Genomic DNA, 19,937 nt, shown 5'->3' on the forward strand with positions numbered 1-19,937 from the left:
AAGAAGCTGAGAAAAGGACATCAGAGTAAAGCTCTGAACAGGCTGGAGATTCCATCCAGCCAAGAGAAATGATGTAAGTTCTTTTGTGGGATAAAGCCCACTCTTATATTTTTAATCTATTATATTATGTTATATCATATAAATTTTATAACATAATTTAATTTTTATATTATGTCAATTTATAGTATATTATAAATATAATTCTTAATGAAATTATTTTCTCATTGGATGGTATAGATCTTCAAGTAAATTTTTCAAGGAAGTTTTGTAAGCGGCGTTTTTTGAGCTCCTGCATATTTATGTCACTTCCATCACTTTCATTCATAAAATATTCATAACCTGGCCCTATACAATAAAGTGGGGCCACAGGCTTTTCCTCTCAAAAGCAGTAGATGTTATTCTGTGGGCTTCTGCAGGCAAATGTAACGTTACCCTGATTTTACCATGTCAAAGAAAAAAAACCACCAAGGCTGCCTGAGTTTTTACTGTTTTCTTTCAAGCTTTTGCATGGGTTCTTCTTCCACAGGAACACTTCAAATTATTTGGTAGTGTCCAGCTCTGTGCCTTGTACATCTAACATCTTTTCTCTCATCATTCTGAACATTTCTCACCCTCGTTAGGCATTTGAGATGAGCTTGTCATGTTTGCCTTCCACATTACTGATACAATTTCTCAGTGTCAGATCTGTTCTTTCCTGCCTCCTCTGTGGACTCAATTTGGTTGCTTCATTTTAAAATTTCGTTATTCCACTCTATTTTACAGCATTTCCCCTAAAGGATGATAATTATTTTCTTATGGATTTCTGATTCTGTTTCATAATAACCAAACCTTCTTACACTCTACTGAGATGGCTCGTCAGTTTTCCTTTTTTTTTTTTTTCCTATTTTTCCTAGTTCCCTTTTGAGTCTTCAGCATGATTTTTTCCCTCTCCTCTTCTTTACAAAGTGTGAAAGATTCAAATTTGCTTTTTAAAAACTACTTATAAGAGATTTACACAGAAAAGGTGATGGAGAAAGCAGATGACATATAGAATACACTTCTCACAGTGCATAGCCAACTTTCAGATCTATCAGATTTTTATAGAGTTTAGTTTTAAGGATTGAAATGGGCTTTTTCTCCTCTGAACAGTTCCCAGTGTATACTGATGACAGTTCCTAGTTTTGTTCTTAGCAATGGAACTTCCTGTTTGGAGGCCCTGGTCCTCTGTCTCCACCAAAACTGCCCACTAGCCCCTTCTCTATGTGCTGGTGATTTTTTTCTCCTATAAATGTACAGGAAAAAAGAGGTACAAAGGGAAGAGAACAGGGTAAGTGGACAACACTTTGGTGTGTTAAAAAATAATAAAACTAATTATAGAGGCTATGCCTACTAAAATTGCTTTTTAATACTAATCCCTTATGTATTATGATTATGAAGTAATTTAGTAAACTTCTCAAAAGCAAGGTGTTATCCTGAGTACTTTGTAAGCGGAACCTTCCCTCTTCCCTTCCCAACACATAATTCTAGTATGGTTCTCAAGAGGTTAAATAAGAGATTTAAACAGAAAAGGTGGTGGAGAAAGCAGACGGTATATGGAATAGGCTGCTTTCTCCTTATTCCCTACTCGTTATTTCCCCCTGGGATTTACTGTCAGTGAATGGATAGACAGAGAGATATTCACGGGAGTGGAGAGAAGCTAGGGGTTAAAGACAGCACTGTGGAGGACTCCAAAGTAGTAGACATGTAGAGGGTCAGCTGCTCAGCCTTTAAGGGAGTCTCTAAACTGATGACAAAAGACAGACCGAGTCAGGGCACCTGAGTGCCTCAGTCAGTTAAGTGTTTGACTCTTGATTTCAGCTCCAGTCATGATCTTGAGATCCTGAGATCGAGCCCCATGTCAGGCTCTTCTTATTTGAAGAAATAAGCAGGGAGTCTGCTTGGGATTTTCTCTCTCCCTCTCCCTCCGCACCTACCCCTACTCTTTCTCAAATAAATAAGTAAATAAATAAACAAAAACAGACAGACTGGGGAAATATTAGGAGTCTTTCTCTTCGTTCTCTTTCTCATTAGCTTGCCGTGTTTTTAGATGAAATAGCATTAGTGGTCTGTCAACTAAGATTTGCAACCCTGGGCACCTGCGTGGTTCAGCCGGTTAAGCATCTGCCTTTAGCTCAGGTCATGATCCAGGGGTCCTGGGATTGAGCCCTGCATGGGGCTCCCTGCTCAGCAGGGTGTCTGCTTCTCCCTCTGCACCTCCCCCTGCTCATGCTCTCTCTCTCTCAAAAAAAAAAAAAAAAGATTTTCAACGCCAAAACATTATTCTAATAATTAGCCATTATGTTATAAATAGTATGTAGTATAATAATAAGGTAGTACTGGGCGCCTGGGTGGCTCAGTCAGTTAAGCATCTGCCTTCGGTTCAGGCCATGATCTCAGGGTCCTGGGATTGAGCCCTGCATTGGGCTCCCTAGTCAGTGGGGAGTCTACTTCTCCCTCTGCCTCTGTCCCTCTCCCTGCTTGTGCTCTCTCTCGCTCTCTCTCTCGAATAAATATTTTCTTAAAAAGGTAGTATTATTTTTTATTTTAATAATGTGGTAGTATGCTAATAGATTTCCATGTTTTGTGGGTAGTCATAATCTGGTTTAGATTAATACAACATGCTTGGGGACCATAGAGTCTACCGAAAGGGTACACTACTATTAAGTAACTAACTTGGTGTATTAATGTGAACACAGGCCAGAGATCCAAATTTTAGACATTTCACACTTTGCTATGTATTTCAGCAATTGCAAATGTTACAAAAATATTTGCCAATTTTCTGAAATTTATGGCCTTAACAGTATTTAATATAATGTAGTACTCAGCATTTTTAAAGTCACTAGAGGTTTATAAGGCGGAAAAAATAAGTTGTTTGAGTTGTCACGGCTCAGAGATAATCTTATTAACAATATCAGTTCCCAGATCTTTTCTTTTTATTATGGCAACAGATTTAAGTTTGCTGTACAGCAACACTGTCCACTCATATAGCATACTTTATCAGTCATCTAAGGCGGCGCCTGGGTGGCACAGTCAGTTAAGCATCTGACTCTTAATTTCAGCTCAGGTCATGATCTCAGGGTCGTGAGACTAAGCCCCACATTGGGCTCTCTCTCTCCCCCTGCCCCTCCCCTGCTCGCTCTCTCTCAAAAATAAATAAATAAATAAATAAATAAATAAATAAATAAATAAATAAATAAATATAAACAAAGAGTTTTTAGACCAAAAATATCTGAAACTCTTGTTACAGATGAGTAGTCCAAAGAAGAGTCAAGTAGGAATTTCTTACAGAAACAGTAATTATAAGCAGATGATGTAAAGACAAAAGGATCATTAGCACGGTTGAAAATCAGGTTATTAGCTAGATACCAATTATATAATAGAAATATAACGCAAGCCATGAATGAGAGTCATATGTGTAATTGTAAACTTTCTAGTAGTCATATTTTGAAAGTTAAAAAAGCAGATGAAATTAATATATTTTATTGAACCCTAATATACTCTAAATTTTAATATTTCATTATAAAGTCAACCTTTTTCTGTTTGTGTGATAAGAATTCAAAATCTGTATTGTATACTTAAAGAATATCTTAAATTGGGCTAGTTGCTTTCAAATGATTAACAGCCACACAGGGTTAGTGGCCACCAATACTGGACCATTGCAAGTCTAGGTTTTTATGTTATAATCATACTTTGAGAAAAAAATGTTTTATAGGAAAAATAGTGCGAGAGACAATCATAAATTATCTTCTCTTACCTACACAAATCTTCTTTTATGTGAAGAGAAATCAATTCCTTAGGAATATGAAAAGAAAGTATGCTCTCTGACATCTGCTCCCGAATTCGCATCCACTTATTGTCAGATGTGGGAAATCTATATAATTTACACACTGGGTTCTTCAGCACTGGGACGGAAGAAAAAACAAAAGGTTAGTAGTTAAATTATAAATATATGCCCATTAGATAAAGATCAATTAACAAAATTATTAATCAGTGTACCATTGTAATTATTTATTTAATCAAGAATTTGTTTTTATCATAATTCACTAGTGTGTTTGAATTTCTAAGAATTTTGTTCTTCTATTTTTTTCAGTAGCTTCTGGGACATGCAGTCTTTATTAAATTAAAAAATGATATGACAAATTCCAATTCATAAATATGGCCATTGTGATTCTCTAGTTTATCACCTATTAATTTCTTTGTCTTCTAAAGATTTTGTTAAAGCATATGTATTTATAAATATACATGAAATATATGTATTTATATATAATACACACAAAAATTCTATTTCTTACTTTCTTCTGATAATTGTTAGCCAACTTTGCTCACTTATACAGTAGATGAGAACTGACATGTTATTTTAGAGGTTTCAAATGGCCCCACTACTAAAACGTTTTATTTCTTAAATGCCAGGAAGGTTCATTCCTTGGCTTAAGAGCTATTACAATTCAAATATTCTGCATACTTTAGTGCCAATGAGTCAATAACATGCTTTCCTAATGCCACATATTCCCAGAAGCAAGACCAGGAGGCTGTGAACAAACTATATTTGTGGGTGGGAAGTGTTTTGGGAGAAAGTAACAAGATCATGCCATCAAGCATTTTAAAAGATTTAGAGAAAAAGTAGAGGGCCAGATATTAAGATAATACTTGATACTTTTTTCATGAGGCCTCCTACCACACTCCCAAACCATTTATTTCAGGGGAGAAATTTATATCCACTGCTATTGAGCAACGAATGCTTTTGTTACACTCATACACCAAAGCTTAATGGGCATTAAAATATCAGTCAATTGCCAGTCAAGTATCTACAATTATTTGACTCCAGTTTACCAATAAAGCTGATTTAAAACAAAATTTGATATTAAAATGGAGCATGGGTTGTCTGGGCCAGTTCTCCTCAATGTATACGGTAAAATTCCTTTCAAAAGTTTAATGTCCTATATGACCATATCTCACTCACTACTTGGGTAAATATACAATAGCTTTCTGAACATTAAAATGAGGATCTAGTCATCTGTTCCTCTACAATCATCCATTCTCAGAAGTATAGTCTAGACAGTATCATTATCAGAATTGATGCTACATCAGACACCTTGGTTTCAGACATCCCATTCTTCAACAACTAGACTCAAAGTTTCCTGTATACCTACCTATCCACTACAAAGAATTAGCCAAAGTGTTTACTTTTCAAAAGCACCAATAGAAGCTGGAAGACAGTAGAATATTTCCAGTACGTTGAGTGAAAATATTTAAAATCTAGAGTTGTGGGGTGCCTGGGTGGCACAGCGGTTAAGCGTCTGCCTTCGGCTCAGGGCGTGATCCCTGCGATCTGGGATCAAGCCCCAAATCAGGCTCTTCTGCTATGAGCCTGCTTCTTCCTCTCCCACTCCCCCTGCTTGTGTTCCCTCTCTCGCTGGCTGTCTCTATCTCTGTCGAATAAATAAATGAAATCTTTAAAAAAAAAAATAAAATCTAGAGTTGTATGTCCAGTTAAAAAAATAAAATAAAATCTTGAGTTGTATGTCCAAAGAGATTATATTTTTAACATAAATACTACCTCAAGTTTTATCAATTAGATTATATCACAGATCCATAGATAAAATTAACTGTATTTCTTTTCTTTCTTTTTTATTGAGGTGTGATTGACATATAACATTACATTAGTTTCAAGTGTACAATGTAATGATTCAATATTTGTACACTGTTGCAAAATGATCACCACAATAAGTCTAGTTAACATCTGTTACCATCATAGTTATAAATCTTTTTTCTTGCGGTGAGAACATTTAAGGTGTACTCTCTTAGTACTTTCAAATACAGTATTATTAACGATAGTCATCATGTTGTATATTATATCCCTAAGACTTACTTATTTTATAGCTGGAAATATGTATCTTTTGATGCCCTTCACTCATTTCAACCATTGCCACTACCTATCTCTGGCAAACCCCAAACTGTTCTCTGTATCTACGAGCTTAGTTTTTTGTTTAATTAGTTAATTAATTTAGATTCCCCATATAAGAGAAATCATATGATATTTATCTTTCTGTGTCTGACTGATCTCACTTAGCAGAATTCCTTTAAGGTTCATTCATGTTGTCACATATGGTAAGAGTTCATTCTTTTTTATGGCTGAGTAATATTCCATTATATATATCACACATTTCTTTCTCCATTCATCTATCAGTGGACACCAGTTATTTCCATGTCTTGGCTATTGTAAATAATGCTGCTATAAACCTGGGGGTACCAGATATCTTTTCAAGTTAGTGTTTTCATTTCCTTTGGATATATTCCCAGAAGTGGAATTGCTGGATCATATAGCAATTCTATTTTTAATTTTTTGAGGAACCTCCATACTGTTTTCCATAGTGCCTACACCAATTTACATTCCTACTAACAGTGTGCAAGGGTTCCCTTTTCTCTACACATCCTCTCTAACACTTGTTATTTCTTGTCTTTTTGATAATAGCCATTGTAATAGGTGTGAGGTGACCGTTCATTGTGGTTTTCATTTGCATTTCCCTGATGATTAGTTATCTTGAGCATCTTTTCATGTACCTGTTGGTCATCTGTATGTCTTTGGAAAAATGTTTATTCAGATCCTCTGCCCATTTTTTAAACTTATTGGTCTTTTTGCTATTGAGTTTTATCATTTTTTCATATATTTTGGATATTAGGCCTCATCAGATATATTTTCTTCCATCTGAAATAAAAACCAGCCAATAAAAGAAACTATGATATATCATTAATTTTTAAAGTGACAATGTTCCAAAGATGTAAGAATTTTACTACAACCTCTAATGTTCCATCTTTAGAGTTTGAGAAGAAAAAAAAGTAAGTATTGAATTCAACATAGTGTCAGGTTAAACCATTTATGGGATCTCATGAATTCTAATATAGCTAACATGATCAGGAATATAAACACATTCTTTTACAGTAAGACAAAAACTCTCTCTGAAATGTCTAAATTTTTTCTTAGTAACCTAAGTAAATATTCAATTACTTGGCTTATGAATACTCAGTATATGTGCTGCTTTTAAACCTCTGGGGTTTTTTTCTTCAAGATTATACAGAATTTTTGTAAGCATCCTTCATTTTTCTTGCCTTTTATAAAATAATAATTATTTTTTAGAAAATCTGTATTTTGAATCAAGTTACAAAATACAAAATTTTTCATCTTCTCCGTTATCCTAAAGCTAGTCCTTCCACTTTTGATTATAGTGTTTTTATTTTAATGCTTTTCAGTGCATTTAAATATAAATCTTCACTGAAATAGTTTTAAAATCAGAAATCAAGGGCAGTTGAATTAACGAGCTCCAGAACTCTCCTCTGACGACCTGGTACATATCATACAAGATTCTATGGGAAGGATGCTGTTTTTAAGGAAAACACTTGGGACAAATTTAAAAAAAAAATCAGGCAACTTGATCATCCTAAAGAAAATCCCAATTATGTCTCCCATCTAACTTTCATGTTATAGGTTATGATCTTTTAAAACTCATAGGTCTCCAAACACTAGTACTAAATCAGGATTTCAATGTAGCTATAGTGGGATCCACCTTACAACCCAATTTGATCCAGCAGCATTCCTTATTAAACACCTACTAGGCACAAAGCAAGAACACCTACTCTGTATCTTAAAAATATCATATAAAGGAATATGACTTTAAAAATGAAAAAAAATATGGCCCAACTTTTTACTACCATGCAAATTTATTGCACTGGTTACAAAAATGACTAGATAAGATGTTCTTAACTCAAAATTCTTACTGTGTTGATAATGGGGAAATTTTATCCTCTCTACGTAGAAGTAAGGCATGGTATTCATGCACCAAATACTGGACAATGGATCATAAATGATGAATGCTTGTGTCAATTTTTTAAAAAAGTTTCTTCCCTATAGACGCGATACAATTCTAACAATTCTGCATACTCATTCCAGCTATGGGAATGAGTCCATCACTTTCAGCCCTGGCTTTTCATTGATGCCAAGTTTTTCTTTATATAGAAGATGTATTTCTGACCATACAATAGGCCTGTCAACTCAGAATACTATCTAATATCTATTATAAATTCTTTAAAGAGAACTCTGTGTGCATGCTCATTTTTTTTCACTGCTTTTGTCAAAACAAGTGCTAAAAACATCATGTGACAGATTCTGCCAAGAGAAAAGTAGTAGAGATATTTTGGACCACATCATGGTCTTGGGATGACTTAATAAGAGTAAAGTTGGTCCAAATATTGATAATTCCCTTTGAGGTCCACTCCCTCTCGTGAGCACAGAAACAGAAAATAAATGGCAGATTTTTTCCCCAAATTGCAGCACAACTCAAATTTCTATATTGTTTCTCTCAGACACTGTAGCAGGGCTTCTTCAACAAGGTAACGTGCCCAGCAATTGTGAAAGCCAAGCTGTTCTGACTGTGAATTATCGAAATAAAGATGCCAAAGAAATGTTCAACACCACCAACATATAGACAACACACAAAGGAAAACAACAAAACATGGCTGTTAAAAGCAAACTAGGGCAGAAAAGATAAACCAGAGAGAAACCACAGGAATGATTTTCCCCCGTTCCTATTTTAGGAATGTCAGTAGATAGACAAGGAATTTTACAAATTTAGATTCAGGGACAAGAGGGTCATCAAAAAGCCAAATGCTTATTTCCTCCAGTTGTCTTTAATATACTTCTCAAGAGGAAGCTCATCTGTGATTATCTTTGTGAACTTTCTTGCGTTCAGGAGGTGGCAGAAGTCACATATTTAAATGGAATCTGACTTTATTGGCTTTAAGCCTTACAAAAATCGTTAGTTTAATGTCCTGCAGATTCTTACAGAGAATTCATTCTGTAGCTTTTAACTATGCAGTTGTTTAATAGTTTAATTATTCAGCTGAATGTACATGCATTGCCTGTTTTCCAAATGCTACATTATACTTACTAAAGATAAGTCTGTGTAATCCAATTAGATACTGACATTCCCTCATTTGTACTTGGAAATATCTTAGATTTATATACATCTGAAATGTAGGTTGGCTCTTTTTAAGATTGGATAAGAACTGAAAAACCTAAATAGAAACCACTAAAACACTATCCTAAGCATGGTTATGGAAAAGAGATGGCAAGAAGACGTGAAAGGAACTTGGAAAACACAGCAGAGAGAGATCTCTTTAAAAATAATAAAGATGAAAATAAAAGATCAAATCAATTATTTAAAAAAATGAACTAAAAATTGTTTAGTTACTTTTCTCTAGGTGTGTTATAAAATCTAAATTATGTTATTGTTTGTGCTGTTTTTTAAAGAAGAAAAAGAATGGAATAGAAAATAGGATATAACTTTGTTGGACAAAGTGCTGCTTCCCTAGTCTAGCCAAACCCATAAGTTCTTGGTTCTCCATCTTCAATTTAAGGCCACGAATAAGAAAAACTATTACAGATGTCAGAATAGGACATAAAGATAATTATTTTGTGGTCATTCAGTCTCGAGTTGATGATAATTGGTGAGTTTAGTGTGTAGAATTTGGATTTTAGATTTTGGATGGTCAGAAAATGATTTGTGTCACTCTTTCCAGTTTCAACGATTTGCTCTGTTCATTCTAGTTCAGTAATTAAAGTAAAAGACACCACTAGTAAGGGTAGAAGTGCTCATATTTCATGCTGAGCAACCTGAAATGACCTATACTTCTCTGAACTCAAGTTGTTTCTCACCAATTTCCTTCTGTTCAAGGAATTCCCCGCATCTCAAAGGAATATTCCTCTTTCCTGGCTATATGTAAACTCAGCTGTGCTAGCACCTCCTCCAGGAAGGCTTCCTTGACTTCTACCCCATCCCTCCCTATAGGTTTGTCTCCTTTGTCCTTCCCATCCCCATCTCTGCCATGGTTCTTACCAGTTGTGCTACAACTGACTCCTTATTATTCCATGTCACCCATTAGAGTGAGAACTTTGTGAAGGCCAGGATTGTGCTGTTGTTCTTGTCCTCATTCTATCTCCTGCATCTAGCACAGTGCCAAGTAAATACAAACATTCCACAGAAATAAGCTTAAGCCTTGCAACTCAGATGTTTCTCACCATTACTTGCCCCAAATGGAGAACAGGTAGAGCACCAACAACTGTGTGAATTGGGAAGGGAAAATGCAAGAGTGAAGAACATAATCGAAAACCTCACTTCAAGGGAGGCCAGGCATCAGAATGAAGGATGAAAAAAAAACTGATTGAGAGAAAGGCCTCTTCATTTGCTGCAACATGGACGGCACTGGAGGAGATAATGCTTAGTGAAATAAGTCAAGCAGAGAACGACAATTATCATATGATTTCTCTCATCTATGGAACATAAGAACTAGGATGATCGGTAGGGGAAGAAAGGGATAAAGAAAGGGGGGTAATCAGAAGGGGGAATGAAACATGAGAGACTATGGACTCTGGGAAACAAACTGAGGGCCTCAGAGGGGAGGGGGGTGGGGGAATGGGATAGGCTGGTGATGGGTAGTAAGGAGGGCACGTATTGCATGGTGCACTGGGTGTTATACGCAACTAATGAATCATTGAACTTTACATCGGAAACCGGGGATGTACTGTATGGTGACTAACATAATATAATAAAAAAACATTAAAAAAAATAAAAATAAATTCCCTGACAATTCCAAAAAATAAAAAAAAAATAAAAAGAGAAAGCCCTCTTCACATTTGTCCACAAAATGTTAGCTTTTTATTCTATCATCTTCTTGCCTTTAATTTTCTTCCAGTTTAACCTGAGATGGGCAGTGGAGGAGGTAACGGACTTACTACAGGAAGATAGCTGAAGCATTTAAAGGTGTCTAAGAGATGATTCCATTATTAGATAATGAAATTCACTCTTCCATTGAAGCTATTTAACATTCTAAATATATTAGTACACAGTAATGAAAATATATGGAAATTCCAAAAGAGCAAAGTTAATGGACTCTATCATATTTGTTAAAACAGCAAAGGGCAAAGAAATCTGGTGAGTAAATATAAAGGATCAAAGGGCAGTATTAAAAGTCAAAATGGCCCCAAATTTTATATAGCAGAGATTTATAAATACAAGGGCAAAATCTATTTAAATTAGTATGGGGAAAATACAACAGAGTTATCTTTGGTTATATAAAATGACATCATCTAAAAATCCACAAGGCAGGAGATTTCATAGTTCATGAATGAAAAGAAAGAAAGGGGGAAACAGGGAATTTGCTTTTTGACTGGAATTCATCAGGACTTACAATGAGTAAAGAGGGACATATTTTTAACAATCTCTTAATATATTTTAAGTCCTGCACAGCTTTGGATGGGGGTATTAGTGAGGAGAATGTTACCCCAGTATTTAGGTATTGTGAAAGGCAGCTAAAATCTATGGTGTCCTAGGAGGTAGGAAACATGTTTTTTTAAAATAATTTCCATACCCAGCATGGGGCTTGTACTCAGGACCTCAAGACCAAGAGTCCCATGCTCTACTGATCGGAGGCAGAAAACATTTAAAAGTGAGAATCTGACAGTAATTTATCTGAAGTATATAAATTGAAATGATAAGATACACTTGCTATCAGCCATTTGACCAGCATTTATTGAGTTCCTGTTGTTTTCTGGCCCGGGAGATACAGAAATAAAGAAGCCATGTTCCTTCTTCTTAAACAGCATGTAATCCAGCATCTTCTGCAAAGCAGTAGATGGCTTAACTCTAATTTGAGAAAAAGAATCAAATTTTGAGAAAAAGTGTGATTCATCTGTGAAGGAAGAAATGCAAAACACCAATAAAGTCTCCAAACAGGAAGGGGACTGCATGGATTTAGGACTGACAGCAAGGCAGTCCCGTCATTTGTATTTAGATTCCAACTTACACGGTCACAGAAAGCTCAGATATACCCTCTGAATATGAAGGGCAGTATGCACGTTAATACACAGCATGAAAGTGGTCTTCCAAGAATATAAAGGATAATTTCATGACTCAAGAAGTATGGAATTCAACCAAGGAAGATGCTGTATCAGGGTAAAACTCACTCAAAATGTGAAGAAAGGAGGAAATGTTGTGACAGGGCCCATTAGCTCCTCAGATTTGGCATAGTAACAGAAGGGTCCATGGGCTGAAGTACTCTGTAGCATTATACTTTTACAAGGAAAACTGGGAGAATTGGGATTCTGGAGAGAAGTATCTTCTTGACAGAATTTTAAAAAGGTGTATTTCTGGTCAGGCTTATTAAATAGAAATAACTTCTGAGAAAGACAACTGTAACAATGACAAAAAATGTGTGACTCCATGTGAAACGGATTAAAATGAATATTTTAAAATATTCTAAAAAGAAGGAAAACAGGAAAAGCTTAATTTATACTAGATCGACTTCAAACATGTGAGAGCCAGAAAAGGAAGTCAAAGGCTGTGCAGGTTACTGTGGTCATTTTAAAAGAACTAATGTCCAGAGAGGCTGACCCAGGTATTAGGGTCACATTGCTGGTTGGCAAATCGAGGCTCTGATGCCAGTTCTTCTGACAGCCCGTCCAGTGCTCCTATACTAATACCACAGCCCCTTTGTTACTGCTCTGGGGCGGCTAAGTTCCTCAGCTGCTGGGACTTAGCAGGGCATCGGAGAGGCCTGACTGTGCTTCCCGGCTCCCACCCCACCACCACCAAGTAGTTTTAAGCGCTCTTACTACCATTTTGCTTAAATGAATAAGCAAATGAGAGATGTAAATCTACTGTTTTAACAACTTTATGCTATGACTTATACAGAGTTAAACTAAATAAGAACGTCACATTTCTAATACTTACTGTGTCTTCTAGTGTGTCTAGTTTCAGAGAATGTAAATGCACCAGCTGAAAGGAACTTGTGTCCCCATATAGCTAAGGCACTTATACGTCTTTCTTAAGGAATTGCAAATTCTGCCCACCCCATCCTTTCTGAACTCCTTCTGCCCTCCATTCCCCAGACTCCCAACGTATACGTTCGACTTGCAAGGCAACCAGGGCATAAAAAAGGTGAGAACTTAGGGGGAAGAGCTTTTTTCTTGTTAGTCTTACAATAGATAAGTGAATTTCCTGAATGATAAATGAAACCTCTAGAGATATAAATAGAATAGTGAAGAGCTGCTATGAGATATGACATTCTCCTCCATTCGCTCAATAAGTACTTCATAATTCACTTGAGGCTGGCAAGTTCCATATAACACATTAATACAAAGACTTGAAAAGAATGTCAGTAGCTCCCTTTTGCTTACAGATTAAAACACAAACAAGCAAACAAAAAACCAAAGAAACACACGGGAATACAACAGATTAATTCCAAAGTCGCTGAGTTTAGATAGAAAAGTAAATAGAACAAAAGACAAAGGTACGCACAGGCCAAAGTCATATGTATTCTAACCCTGCACAGTGCACTTCTGTATTTTGAGCAGAAACATTTCGTATAGAGTACTTCATTGTATTTTAAACACATTTTTTAAAATCTAGCTTTTATTACATTTGACTCTCACTTAGTCTTATCTTTCCTTAATGTAAGAAGGCTCAAAGAAAATATCTGTGGCAAATATCCTAGGTTCTGAGTGCTCCTCTGGGTTGCATGGACTAAAGACATTGAGAAATATCATCAGAATTGAGTGGAGTATCACCACACAAACTGTCACCTCCATGAAAGGAGAAAGGCAGTCATCAATCATCTTTCACTCCACCAAGTAAGTATATTTAAATTGCAGAAAAATCAGCTGCCTCCATCAGTTCCATGTCAGTTGTCTTTGTCATATTACAATTTATGCATCAGGAAGAGTATCCTGGTAATGTGGAAGAGTTAGTACACTTCTAAGACTCATGCCTTACGGATTTTATCGCACAGGTATGAGGAGGTGCAGATATATTTTTCCCTGTGTTCCTCCCGTCTCTTCTTCCTTAGGTAATATATTTTCTTACTTAGAAAGCCGTTTTTCTCTTTCTCTTTGAAATTTATATTAAACTAATCAGTATTTTAAAATGGCATTTCTTTCTTTGTGCATAAAAAATTACAAGGTTTGCATGAGTGAATTATTAAAAAGTTATCTTATAATTATAGTGTAGATGATTGTGGTGATAACCTGATTCATTCAAACTCTATTTAACATGAATTTAATATGTCCCACACTCCTTTTTTTTTCCTCAAAATTGACATTTAATAAATTAAACAGGTTATCTGGATAGTTTAAAACAAAGGATTAAAGGTTTGGTCAATTTTCAGGTGGAAAACTAAATGTGAGGAGGACCATTTGATAATATATTAACTATTTTAACCAGCCGGAAAACTTATCAAGTACTTTTAGGACACATGGCTGTCTGGGTAGACCCATCATTGTTCATTGCACATCCCTCTCAATATCACATCCTAAATGAAATGAAAAAAAAAATGTCATTTGCTCATAGGCCAAGTAGCTGCTCCTCTTTGGCATAATCCCTCATTCCATGTAAGTATAATTCATGCTTTGTTTTTGTTGTTACATTTTATTTTGAGTTCTCTGTCTGTATAATCATAGTCAAAGGGTTGCCTTCCCTTTCTCCATTCCTTATTATTAGAGGTTTCTGGCAATGAAAAACTGCTAATAGTTTAGCAGTTATCTATTAGGAAGCCTTTGAAATTCAGTATCATTCACTAAGTTGATTATTATGCTATCTATGCCATTGTTTAAACATATGACATGTCAGGGCTAGAAAAATATTAAGGCTTATTCTGCTGTTACACCAACTTTAGTTAATGGCTTTTTAGTAATAGCATGGTCTAGTAATTAAGAGAAAAAGGCCTTGGGATCACAACTGGATTTAAATTCTGCACCTGATACTTGCCAGGTAGGTGACCTTGACCAATCTCCTCATCTGTAAAATGAGACTAATGACAGTGCCTTTTTCACAGCACTGGTCAGAAGGCAAGCCAAGACATGTGAGGCATTTAGCTTCCTGCTTGTCACTGTACTAGTCATTGTTCACTATCAGTATTAATGTTAACTAACATAATTTACATTATCATTGAAGAAGTAGATCCATAATTTACATATACATATTATCACAGCTTTAACTGTACTATAAATTTCAGTTTTATTTGCAAAGTTATCATTTGACACATGGCTTAGTGCCTTGCTGAAATTCAAATATAATACTGTAAGCAACACATTCTATACATACACACCCAGGAATGTATAAATGCATGCATGAATTTTTCCTACTGAATCCATAGATTTACTTTTTTAACAACTTTGTCTTGAATTCTATAATTAGAAACTCAAACTAAGGGCACCTGGGTGGCTCAGGGTCCTGGGATGGAGACGGCAGGGAGTCAGTTCTCCCTCTCCCTCTGCCCCTACCCCCAGATCACGCTCTCTCCCTCACTCCCTCTCTCTCAAATAAAAAAATAAAAGCCAAACTAAGAGCTTCATATTTCTAATGCTTACTGTTTTTTAATGTGTCTTGTTTCAGATGACACAAAATTCAAAGCTAAAAGGAATTTGTTTTGCCAAATAGCCAAAGGATTTTTATATCTTTCTTATGGGATTATCATGTTGAGTAAGGGACAGGCACGGCTAGGCAGGGAGAGACAAGTAGGGGAACCACGTGACTAGGGTCAAGCAGGGGACATGTAACCAGGCTCACAGAAATCCCAGATGTGGAGAAACAGACATGATATTTACAAGAACACCTTGTTTGTGCTCATGATATTTACAAGAACATCTTGTTTGTTCTCATGATAGTTACAAGTCCAGCCTGTTCATTCTAAATATAGACCTGATGTTCACAAATCCACCATGATATTGACAAGAAACTTACCAAGTTCCCTGATCCATTTCCTATGAAAGACCCACCACCAAAGTCCTCAAAGGCAACCCATTCAGGACCTTTCTCCCTCTGGAGAGCTTTTCTTTCTTTTCTGTTGTCACCTTCACTTAAACTTTCATTTCACCCTTTTGTGTCCACCAGATTCAGTCTTCAGCTCCATGAGATAAGAACCCCGCAACAATGTCTACCCCTACTCCCCTGGTGATGATGACTTCTCATGATTACCAGTTCATTTACTAAGTGTTCAATAAATGATTCTGTGAGGATGCTGCCTAGGTTCAGTACTGAGTTCACAGGAAATTAAAACTTAGTTTATATGAAACTAAGTTTCCAAAACTGAGATACATACCTGCATTCAAAAAAGGTAAGTTATCTTTTCCGTTCACACTTTCTGAGGCTGTACATTCACATACCAGTGCACACTAGGGAAGGATAAAGAAAAAAACAACATATGAAAATAATGAAATTAAGAAATGAAATCCTCCCATTTTGTTTGCAAAACATGAGGCTATGCACATGGTTTCAAAAAGTTTTGAACAACACATTTTTTTAAAACTATTTTCAGCCTTATCTTTACGATGAAGTTTGTTTAACTTGTGCTTATTTACACATATATATGATTGTATGCATAATTATAGACTACATCTTGGTTTTAGTTAAAAACTACTTGGGAGAGAAAGCAAAAAATGGAAAAGGGTTGTCTCCAACATGCTAGAAATCTGTTCCTGGTACAGCAGATCACATTGACAAGCTGAATGGTTTTACATTTCTGTCACTTGGGATAGTTTTGGATCAATAAAAAGCAAATTATTTTCTAGATTTTAAGTAAAAGCTTTAAATAAAAGAAAATGTTGTACCATCAAATTACATAGGGCAAAAGAAGATCATCGGTGGCAAAACAATGCAAACACCTGTTCACAAAGAATGAGGACACTTTATAAATTGGTCTCTGACTTATAAATTGTTGATTTATAAATAAATAATTTGTAAATAAGCTGATCCAGAGCACATGAATCTATAATCTATGGTTTCTCATGAGCTTTTACAGAACGGACACTGCTCTGGACAGAGAGAAGAAATACAGAAGAGCACATTGTCATGTTCCTAGTGAGTGAAGCAGGAATGGGCAACAGTATCCCAGACGATGTAGCACTAAGTGATGGACTCTCCCTAACTCCCTTTGAAACTGTAATTAACAGAGGAAGCACCTCTTCTAGCCCCAGGAAGCTGACAAGAGACCTAATTTCACACAGACAGACACCAGGATGACTGGCCTTTGTTTTTTCAAATGAGTTTCCTTCTATCTCTAGCCACAGAAAAAAGGGGTGTGTGTGTGGTAGTTCGAGGAAAGAGGAGAGTGATTTTTAGAGCAAATGTATGACATAAACAAATGCAAATCAAAACAAAACAAAGGAAAATCCAGAATCCAGAAACTTCTTTGGTGAGGAGTTCTGAGGGAAGCAGCCAATCTTCTGTAGCATGCATGGCTTTCCTCAAGAGATTCCAAAGGCTCAGATCACCCTCCTCAGGAAGGTGTATCAAGATTGCTTGGGCTATTTCTGAACCATCTATTTCCCTCCACTCTTCCCCCTCTAGGCACTGGCCCCCTTGGAGAATTATAACCACTGAGGTCACTATTAATGATGGAACGTATATGTCTGTCAAGCATTTTGAGAAGAAAGATAATTTAAAACATTGATTTAAATGTTACTTCTGTATTATAGTCCACTACTTACTCCCCCATCGTAACATTCATTACATTACTCAGGAAATTTCTTGATAGGGAAAAATGTGCTCTCGTAATTTCTTTAGTGCTTCTGTTGAGGTTCTACTTTGCTGAAAGAATGAATAACTGCAAACAGCTCTTAAAATCTGATGTTCTCTAAATCATTTTCCGGACTAAACCAGAACTCAAAGGTTATCCTTTCTTTTACTCCACAGCTATTTGGAAAATGCCCTTCCCAAGTCACTAGAGCAATGTGCAACGATGTTTGGACATACTTAAGATTCTTTATTTCTCTTATTTCCAATATTTCCTTTATTCTTTTTAGTCCATATAGCGCTGTTAAAATAATCTTTCATAAACTTTATATTCATCATACCAGTGTTCTGCTATAAAATGTATAAGGGTTATTTACTGTCCAGTCAAATCCAATATTCTCAGACTGGTGTTCAAATCCTTTCGATTTGTCCCTGATATCCTTCCACATAATAACTAGGTATATAGCTTTGAGCCATCCTCCTTTCCAAAAAAAGGATTATCATCTACAATAGAATTTATAGAAATGGTTTAGATTAAACCCTTTTAGTAAGGAAATCCATAAGTCATAGGGATTAGGCTATTATCTTGAGAAACTGCTTCTCTATATAGACAGATCCCTGCCTCTTCATAATCACAGTCAACTTTCTCTTTTTTAACAGAAGGCCTGTATTATTTTACCAAATGGATACACAATAGAAATTTCATACATTTGTATCTTCCATCTACACTGGAAGGCAGATATTTAGGATAATTTTAACCTAATAACATTCTTATATTGCAACTTTATTGTATTTTAAAGGTTTACTATTCACAATGCTCTCAAGATTTAAATTCATGGAACATAAACAGAAAGTATCCAATAACTATTTACTAAATTAATAAATATTTTTTATATTTAGACTCTAATTATTTTTCTTCAATTGTTTCCCAAACATACTGTGTCACTATTTAAATTGAGAGTTTTGAAGCCAAGAACCATAGTTCTTACTTCCTCAGCCTATTTTATTTAATTTTTTTTACAGTTGACCTCAGAATCATTTGAAACTGTGCTAGATGCTACAGGGAATGCAAAGATTAAAATGATTTGGGATCATTGAGCACAGGTTTAAGGAGGCTCCAGCTACGTATCTATTTATCGCTGTCGTTATGATGGATATTCTCAGGGTTGCACAGATATACTGTGTGTGCTCTCAGTGTAACAACTTCATATTTGTGATTCTGAGCAGGAATAATAAACACCACACGCTTTTTGTTCTGCCACAGTACCGTAAGCCTATTGATTTTGATGAGTGCTTTAAAGAGTGATATGACGGTAAGTGTGACCAAGAAGAAGAAACGTAAGATAGAGAAATTCCTTGGAGCTTTATGATGTTGAGTATCAAGTAACATACCAATTTGCCAGGCATTGGGCTAGAGAATTAACCAGATTTTAAGGACAGTGTTCATCAAGGACAAAGACCAGTACTTCTTGACTAAGCACTTTTACATTTGTTCGTTTATTCCTTAAATCATGGTTGTCAAAGTTTGGTCTGGAGTCTCCTGGGGTCCCTGATAACTTTGGTCTTTGCACCCTCTGCAACATCTGGCACAATGTGAAGACAAAATCACTTTCATAATAATACTAAAACATTATTTGTCTGCTTCTCTCTTTCTCTTGTAAGCATATAGTAGAATTCTGTAGAGACCCTAATACATTGACAGCTAATGGTATGTATGCTTGAGTATTCTTCTGTTTTAAACATTTCTTGTTTGAATTACTAATATGACCAATGTCCATAGATACAACCTAAGTAAGCAAAATCTGTAACACAGTAAGTATCAATAGATAAAATCCACATAAATACCCATTTTAAGAGTGGAAAATATGCAAATTGCTATACTTTGGTGATCTCATTCAGTCTCATGGTTTAAATACCATCCAAATACCATCTGACTACTCACAAATATATAATTCTAGCTTGGACATCTCATGTGAATTCCAGACTCAAACCCCCAAATGCCTGATTATATCCATTTCAGATTTCAAAGTTAACATCTCAAAATCTCTTGTCCTTCTGCACCTGTTCCTTTCAGTTTTCTTTATCACTACAAATGGTAATTTTATTCTTTGGTTTTCCTTGGTACCTGGAATCTGGCCACATTTCACTTTCCCTGATTCAACTCATCAACTCATCTTCATTTCTGCCTTGAATCTATGCAATAAACACACCATTCTTCTGTCCTTGCTTCTTTTCAGGCCATACTCAACGCAACAGGCAGAACGGTCCTCTCAAAACATGAATCAGATCATTTTGCACCTATACTCAAAAATCCTCAACTGTCTTTCCATCTAGCTCAGAGTCTAGTGGCCTCTAAGGGAG

At 35.8% G+C, this 19,937-nt stretch overlaps 1 protein-coding gene across 6 annotated transcripts in view; it reads right to left on the reverse strand.

Moving 5' to 3' along the window:
- Positions 1–19,937, reverse strand: part of INPP4B (inositol polyphosphate-4-phosphatase type II B) — a 738,855-nt gene that overhangs the window by 184,871 nt on the left and 534,047 nt on the right. For all 6 annotated transcript variants that reach the window (XM_057310095.1, XM_026499399.4, XM_057310094.1 and 3 more), the window contains 2 exons: positions 16,165–16,237; positions 3,773–3,920 (listed from right to left, as the gene is read on the reverse strand). In XM_057310095.1, coding sequence (XP_057166078.1) covers positions 3,773–3,920; positions 16,165–16,237 — 221 coding nt within the window. The remainder of the gene's footprint in view (positions 1–3,772; positions 3,921–16,164; positions 16,238–19,937) is intronic.

Source organism: Ursus arctos, unplaced genomic scaffold (assembly GCF_023065955.2).
Source record: "Ursus arctos isolate Adak ecotype North America unplaced genomic scaffold, UrsArc2.0 scaffold_11, whole genome shotgun sequence".
NCBI lineage: Eukaryota > Metazoa > Chordata > Mammalia > Carnivora > Ursidae > Ursus > Ursus arctos.